The sequence below is a fragment of the Nannobrachium achirus genome, assembly GCF_963921795.1.
Source record: "Nannobrachium achirus genome assembly, chromosome: 14".
Lineage (NCBI taxonomy): Eukaryota > Metazoa > Chordata > Actinopteri > Myctophiformes > Myctophidae > Nannobrachium > Nannobrachium achirus.
The window spans coordinates 36896282-36905166 of NC_137821.1; the positions used below are offsets into that span (position 1 = coordinate 36896282).

Consider the following 8885-nt stretch of genomic DNA (forward strand, 5'->3'; position numbering starts at 1 on the left):
GAGCTTGTAGATGTGCTATTCATGCTATTGCTGAAATTATAGTAAAATAAAAAATACGTTTGACAAATTCTGAAAATATACCCAACGGCTGGTTAAAATTGCTCAATTGTGAACACTGATATGTTCTGGCCCAATAACTGTCTGGAAACAGTGTTTAAATGATTAATGTGATAATGGTTTATAATTGTCATTGACCAGCCTAGCCCAGGGCTTAGCTCGGGGCTAAGCACAGAAAAGTGCAGGGGGGGAAAAGTTGTCAAATGTTTTATATGCATTTTCATCTGATTTGTTAGCTTTGAAGCCTAAAAACGTTTCGAATTAATTCCAGTGTTAATCAATGAGTTGTAGGCTACAGTTTATCTGTATGTTGGGGTATGGACACAGTAGGCTATTGCGTCATGACATACTTAAAAGCTATTGGTTGGGTTGGCATGTCAACATAAAATCTTTCTCCACAAAATAATTGCCAAAAGTTCCTGTTCAGGAACAATACGAAAATTATTGAGAGATTCAAGGCATCCTTTTACAACAATCAATAAAAAAAACGATATCAAACAAATCCCAACAATCATTGCAGGAAACTAGCAATCAAATTCCAACAATCAACACAATAAATCAGCAATCATGATAGACAAAATGTATAAAAAGTGGGCACTTCATAATTTCAGTGTATATGATGGAACGCAATTACATGGTGAGGTAAAAAATAACAATATAAAATAAATAAATAAATACATGAATAAATACATAAATCAATTCATTTACTGTACATTTATAACATACATACATAGCATACAATGCACTGTCAATGTGGGGTCATTATTAAAACAGAATGTTTAAGTTATTGGTTTTCATTATTAAATGAAAGCTTACTATATTCAGCTAAATATAGATCCAGTTGAGATCTGTAGACATTCAACACCATTTAAAGGGATAATTCACCCCACAATTACCTTTATTTTTGTTGTTTTCTATTGATTACTCGCCCCATAAAGAATTCTTTCCAATATTTGATTAATTGAAGTCAATAGGAGGCCACGGTACAAACAACTCTCACAGTATTGCCAGGAGGACTCCACTGAAGAGCTGTTTTGGATTTAACATATTATTTTTTAATAGTCATTTTGACATAATTGACATCTCCCTGTCAATGCATTTTTGCCTTCACTAAGGGCTCTGCAATGTTAATGCTAAAATAGATAAAATAATAATACTAATAATAATAATAATAACAATAATTGTACGGCACGTTTATTTTGTAAATGTAAACTCAAAAGTGTGTTTGTTTCACATCTTCAGTTTGCTGTAGTTTTTACTTGGGTTGGTTATGTTGCAAATGACAGGAGTTCGTTGTTATGCATCATGATTAGAACAATGACAGAAAGAACAGGCATGCTTCTAGGTATTATTATCGCATAACCATGACAATCAGAGATATCTGCCCACTGATAGTTCTGGGGAAATCTAAATTCAGTGAATGTCCTTGGACGCAGTGTTAATTTTGACGACACATTTTCATTTAGTTTTAGCCATAGTCTTTTGAATAAAATTACATTTAGTTTTAATCATCTGAAATGTTGTAGTTTTAGCTAGTTTTAGTCGTCTAAATATAATGAGATTTTAGTAGTTTTTATTTTGTTTTCGTCAGTGAATATAGCCGTTTTATCACATTGTCAGAGCTGGTATGTGGACTTCACGTCGGCTATACAATTACAATACTGGTGGTTCTCAAACTTTATAATTTCAAGGACCAAAACTCTGAGTGTACACATGTACCATTTTGTACAATCTCAGAGTTACAGACCTGTAAGGGGTCCATTTGGAACCCCCTATAGGAATCGTTAAAGGGAACCGTTAAGGCAGGGGTCTTCAATGTTTTCAGGCCAAGGACCCCTTAGTTGAGAGAGGGATGAAGCAGGGACCCCCACAACCTTTTCATAGATTCCATATAGTTTCATCGTTTGACAGCACAATCATCAGTGTATTCATGATTCATGTAAATTAGTTTTCAGATATTTAACCACTTGAGCTGTCATTACCTAAGAAACTTGACCTTTTACTCTGAACTTAGTCTGCTCTTTTTCCCCTCTACACCAAACCACTTTGCCGAAAATAGCCGATCTAAAAGCTTGTAGATCTGCTATTTTTGACCACAGTTCTCAGAATATGGAAACTAGGGTTCAAGTTCTTAACATAAAAAGGATTGGAAGATTTGGAGGACCCCCTGTAGTAACTCTAGGGACCCCCTAGGGGTCCCAACCCTAGTCCTGATACCAAACGCGATACGAAAGGCCACCCTAAAGTCTTTGAATTGGTTCTGCGTTACTGTTTTTTCTTCTTTTCTGATTTTTTTCCACCCACTTTTAGCTACATGTCATTGAATTTAGATCTCTGATCGCCAGGCTAGCTTTCTAGGTAACATTCTTAGGGGGATGATGAGAAAACATTCTATAATAGAGTGAGTTGTACTGGCGAGCAACAAACAGTACGTCTACAGGATGGACAGCATTCTAGAACCCTCGGCAACGAACAGAATGAAACGTCATCCAGAGAATTTGGCTACGCTGTTGTTGTTTGTTTACATCACTGAGATACCGGGCAAGGACAGGTGTAAAAACAGTATACTGACTCCCAATAATATGTTGATCCTTTTCATCAGTAATATCATTTATGATAAATATTAAACGTAATTTTCAAATATAGATGTTGGATTTATAGATTTCTTCACTCTAAGCAGATTTTACAAGGGAGAACAAAATAGATTAACCAAGCATACGATAGATGCACTATGCTTTATCAATCAACCAACACATTCAGTCAATGTCAAGCAGTCATGTCTATTGATGGATCTACTGTCAATACAATGAATACTAGAATACAGACAGCATGAGCAGGACAGCACATTCCTTATTCAGACATTCCTAATATACAAATGCTGGACAATGGCTTAAGATAGGTCTTTGCCTTGGGTTTGTACCATTATATTTGGTAAGTCCAAACCTGATATTTACTGACACCAAAGTCCTTTTAATTAAGTATTTCAAATCCAGTCCATTTAATGCGAATAGAATATAGTTATTTAATCCCGGCACAAACTGTGGTGTTCAGCAATCCCATGGAAATTTAAGAATAACCTATTTTTAGTCCATTGTCCGTTTAGAAAACCCAATGAATATGTCTTCTCTTATAGGCTATACAGGATAGGAAGGCAGGGTGACATCCATTTTGACAATCTTTTCATTTGTTCCCCCTGCCTCTCTATCCTCCTTTCTCTTTTATCACCCCTCCATTTTTTTTTTATCGCACCACCCGTCTATCCATCATTGCAGGAAGTATTTGGTGTGGAAGCAGCAGCTTCCTGTAAGACATCACATCTCCGGCTTTCTCTACAGCCCTCCATTCTTCATACCTTCATCACTTCATCCTCCTACAAGCATCGTTCCCAACCATCTCTCCATCACGCACACGTCCATCCATCTCTCCTTTGTTCCTTCAAGTTCTGCCTGTCCGTCATCAGAGCTTGAAGAGTTGAAGCACTGATTTAATCATCAGTGACAACGCGACATGGTCGAAGGACGTATTCACGCAGAGTTCCTCATCACATCACGTTTCCTTCCTCCTGTTCGCCTACAGTACATCCACAGTTTTTTTGACATCATGGGACCATCTCAGAACGTCTTTTCAATTCCTCCATTCTCCCTCCACCCCCCACTTCCCTTTCAATCCATCAATCCACCCATCGTCTTAGCCAGATACTGAAGCTGTTAGGTTTAGAAAGTGTTGACCAGGTCTTTCAGTTACTCAGTCCTTCCGTCCCACCAACGCATGCTGTCTATCCGTCCATCTCCCCCCCTTCCATCCATCATCATTGCAGGTAGCGGTAGACTTTGAAGCAGTGATTCCCGGAATCGGCGACCACCACGTGTCCGTCCGAGGTGAGGGCCAGTCCCTGCGGTCCGTACAGGGGATCGGCCGACGTGTTGATGTAGGACAGGAAGGAACCGCTGCCGTCAAACACCTGGAGATGTTGTGTGAGAGAGAGAGAGAGAGAGAGAGAATGGAAAGTTGTCACAAAAGATATTTTTTTAATTCCGGAGAGTTAATTGGTACCATGATTTTTTTTCGGTTCGATGTATGGACCTTGGGGAAGGACCAATAAGAGAACTTTTAGCGGTTTGTCGCTGATTGGTGATTGGAAAGAATTAATTTCCCTAGAATGTCAGCAATGGAGGAAACCATGCATGGGTACATGGAGCAATGTCCACCTCCAAGGTCATCGTCTTGTGGTCAGAGGATGTTCCCTCAAAAACATACTATGTTTTTAAGGGAACTGGCGCTGCTGTGATTCTGGATATCTTCTGTCTGTCTGTCTGTCTGTCTGTCTGTCTGTCTGTCTGTCTATCTCTCTCGCTGCCCCCTCTCTCCTTTACTCATACTAACTGACTGTATACCTTGCAGAATATTTCCCTCTACAATCTAATCAGTATCTCTCTCTCTCTCTCTCTCTCTCTCTCTCTCTCTCTCTCTCTAACCCAGTGGTTCTCAACCTGTGGGTCGGGACCCCCAGAGGGGTCCCCAAATTATTTTGGGGGGTCCCCAGAAGTTTAGCTAAATGTTAACATTGTTTTCTCACTCAAAAGTAAACAGACCAACATACAGTATAAGTGTATACAGGGTATCTGAACATTTCTAAAGTCACAATTTAAGGACTTTAAAGACCTTTTTAGTACCTCTGGTCAAACATTGGTCAAATTGTAAAATATTAGAGGCAGAAATTGTGAAAATAGCCGATCTACATGCTCACAACGCCTCGCAACGCGAGGCGTTGTGAGCATGTAGAAAAGGTTGAGAACCACTGCTCTCCCCTACCTGTATGCGGCTGTTTCCCCAGTCGGCCACTATGATGTTTCCGTTCACATCCACGGCGACTCCGGTGGGAGCGTTGAACTGTCCGTTCCCCTCGCCGTTGGAGCCAAACTTCAGCACCAGCTCGCCCTCTGGCGTAAACACCTGGCAACAGAGACAGACTCAGTTCAGTGCAATTCAGTGCAGTTCAGTTCAGAATGCTTCATTTGGCATATCGTCGTTGTCGGGTGAAAACCTTGTATGTCCAAAACCGTTTGTTTTGCATTCATCATTTTAAAAATGATTTAAACTAGTGAAAACAGCCAATCTACAAGCACACAACGCCTCGCACCGCGAGGCGTTGTGTGCTTGTAGATCTGCTGTTTTCACTACTTTTGTGCGATGGCCTTGTGTGATGAAGCACGGCTTTACTTTGCTAAAGAACGTACAAATTTGAAACTTGGAGATACGAGGTTTCCACCCGACAACGACGATATGTAACATGCTGTGACAAGAGAAAGGCAATGCAATTGGGACAAAGGCAGACAGACAGACAGACAGACAGACAGACAGACAGACAGATATTTAAAATAAAATCCTGAAAAGCTGGATTTCATCAGATTTCTTCCCTTATTCTTCCCTGTCGGGTTATGGCTGACGTGGCTCAGAATCTCATATACTTACTGTATACATGTTTAAAATTAAATAAAACTGTACTGTAAAGTCTGTACCTTGACGGAGTGATTATGAAAGTCGGTCACTATGATTTCATTGTTGTTGTTGACAGCTGCAAAGTGGGGACCTGGGGTCAGGAAGACAAGAGGTTAGACAATTACCTTCATGCTTGTCACAAGATGCATTTGGGTCCCCACTCCCATCCGGAATCAATGGGAGTACATTTACTATAATACATTTCTTGTCTTAGGAATGTGATAAATACACTACAATACACTCTATACTGATCAGATGGGAACCGTGAGGTTCACTGCATTGGTGTATGAATGTGTGTGTGAATGGGTCATTTTGAGGGTGAACTAGTCCTTAAAAGGCGGCGTAAGTGATATTCTTTGTTATAATAAGTATTAAATAGCTTCATATTATCATAGTAATCATTGCTATATTGGAGTAGTAGGAGTTGTAGTAGTAAGCCAATCAGGGGAGAGAACTCGAAAAGCTTATGAAGTCGTACTCTCTCCTGATTGGATGAATTGTTTACTAAAGAGCAGGACAGATTGGGAGACCCCTGTTATTGAACAAACACTCTATGCTGATCAGAATATTCCGCTTTCACTAAAAACGTTAGTTTTAACCATAAAATATAACTTAAGCTATGCATTGAACTAATTGTAATTACCTATCCACGAGTTTCCAACGCCCCATAGTGCATTGCGCAGACGTCTGTACCGAGCTTCCGGTACCGATTTACAAGCTCACAACGGGTTGCATCTGCGACGCGACGTGAGCTTGTATATCTGCTGTTAAACCCGGAAGTTTGGTCCCGATGGTCTCCAGTAAACTCCCGCGGAAACTTGTGGATACAGTATACAGTATACAGTACTCTACCTGCGAACTGTTTGTCGCCGTTGCCACGACTGCCGAATTTGGTGACCAGCTTGCCAGTTGGCTGAAAGATGAAAACGGTGCATGCCTTGTTGTCAACGACGATCACATTCCCATTCTGGTCCACGGAAACGCCCTTTGGTCCCATCAGCCTACCAGAGCCCAGCTTGGTCTGACGGACAGTAGATTCAACCAAGGTATAAATTATAAATCACATTGCAATTTTGGAAAGCAATTTGTATAATAGCTGAGAGTGTATAAATTATAAATCACTTTGCAATTTTGGAAAGCAATTTGTATAATAGTCGAGAAAAATACATCATTGTGTGCCATTGAAAAATGAACATGCCAAGAATAAAGTATTATTCTTTCCCCTATATTTATTTTTAAAACAAGAGACGCTTGTCGCGCTGCGACGCGCTGTGAGCTTGGAGGTTTGCTATTTTCGGTGCTGAAAGAGGGCATTTGCATTCTTTCACCATAGTAAAAACTGCATTCATGGTCTGGAGCTGGAGAGGGCACTTTCTAGAAACGGATAAAAGGGCAGGGGCTCAAGCCCCCTTTGATGTCTATGTGTGCACGTGCCTGCCACTGACCTTGAACTTGCCCTCGCTGGAGAAGATGCTGACCCACTTGTTGTCGTAGTCGGCGATGATGATGTCACCACTGGGGTGCACGGCCACGCCCGTGGGCCGCTGGAGCTGCCCCGGCGACCGCCCCCGGACCCCAAACCGACTCTTGAACTCCCCCTCGTTGGAGAAGATCTATGCACACACACACACATGAACGCAGAGCCGCAAGCACACACGCACGCGCACGCTCACATACACACACACACACACACACACACACACACACACACACACACACACACACACACACACACACACACACGCACGCGCGCGCGCGGGCGGGTGCACACACACACACACACACACACACACACACACACACACACACACACACACACACACACACACACACACACACATTATAGTATTATTTTAACACAGGCACAAGTAAACAACAGACTGCCACACTTGAAAAAACCTGCAGCTGCTAATTAACAATAAAATATTGCACCTGTGCTGACCTACTGAACCGGGGAATAAACCATTTGTCATGATAGGGGGCGATACTAGTGTTATATAATACGTTGTGAAAGCAATGATTTCGTTCTAATTTGCATTGTAGTTTAAAAGTAATTTAATACCAGAATAATCAAACGCAGATAGTCATAGAGACATTTGGGAATTTATATTAAGTACATTTATTTTTTTCCCCCTGGAGCCAAGGTATGGCAGCTTCCATTGCCATACCCAATTGACGCCTCTGTAATAACTTGAAAATTATAACTGTCGCATGCCAAACAGTAGTTCAGTCAGGCACATGCGTGTGCGAGTGTGTGTGTGTGTGTGTGTGTGTGTGTGTGTGTGTGTGTTACCTGGACACACTGATTGTTGCTGTCAGCGATCAGTATCCTGCCCGTAGAGGAAGTGGCCACTCCCTGCAGGTTGGTAAACTCTCCTTTGTTCCTGCCCTTGGAACCTATGACCAAGAGGGCGATAGCAAGAGGGCGGATTAGACGCGTACTTCCCGTTTCTGCGTGACATAGGTGGATACCTTTTTAGGAGGCGGAAGCATGTTTGGAGTCTATTCATTTACAATGAGAGTGCCAGTGGTGTAAAAAGTACTTAACATTCTTTACCTAAGTAAAAGTATCAATAATGCAATGTAGATGTACTCTGTTACAAGTAGAAGTCCAGTATTCAACATTTACTTGGGTAAAAGTACAAAAGTATTGGTATCAAAATGTACAAAAGTACCAAAAGTAAAAGTACTCATTGTGCAGAATGTCCCATTTCAAGTTATCAAATGTATAAAAATCATTTGAAAATGTAGATCGTCTATTTTCAAATGGCCAAAATGTATACGGCTGAAGTGGTTAATGTATGTTTTTTAATAATAATAAAAGTAACTAGTAACTAAAGTTTTGAAATAAATGTAGTGGAGTAAAAATACAATATTTGGATTCGAGATGTAGTGGAGTAGAAGTAAATGTATTGGAAATTGGAAATACTCAAGTAAAGTACAAATAACTCAAAAGTGTACTTAAGTAAAGTACTTAAGTAAATGCACTTAGTTACTTTACACCACTGGAGAGCGCTAACGTGAACACAGAGCAAAATAATAGTTCAGAAGCTATGGTCACTGAACTAAATATTGGACCCGATCATCACAACCTTCATAATATTAACAAAATTGTCACACTAAAGTGGCTTTTTTCAGCGACACAACAAAGGAGAAAATCGACTTTATTATTGCTCTTTAGCTGTCCCAGCAACACACTCTCGCGGGATCTATAGCACCAGTAAACAGGACGTGCGAGAGATTTGCAGTCAGAGCCGGTGACGACTTAGGAGTCTATTTGTAGGATTTGTGTACAATGTCGCACTCTAGTGGATCCAATGAGGTTGAGC

The 8885-nt window shown here is 40.8% G+C and overlaps 1 protein-coding gene across 1 annotated transcript in view; it reads right to left on the reverse strand.

Moving 5' to 3' along the window:
* Positions 1-3755: 3755 nt before the first annotated feature.
* Positions 3756-8885, reverse strand: part of LOC308298499 (tripartite motif-containing protein 2-like) — a gene marked incomplete at its 5' end in the record, with an annotated part of 14418 nt that continues 9288 nt past the window's right edge. The window contains 6 exons of the mRNA XM_080742115.1: positions 3756-4018; positions 4870-5010; positions 5577-5647; positions 6409-6577; positions 7002-7169; positions 7850-7953. Coding sequence (XP_080598241.1) covers positions 3866-4018; positions 4870-5010; positions 5577-5647; positions 6409-6577; positions 7002-7169; positions 7850-7953 — 806 coding nt within the window. The 3' untranslated portion in view covers positions 3756-3865. The remainder of the gene's footprint in view (positions 4019-4869; positions 5011-5576; positions 5648-6408; positions 6578-7001; positions 7170-7849; positions 7954-8885) is intronic.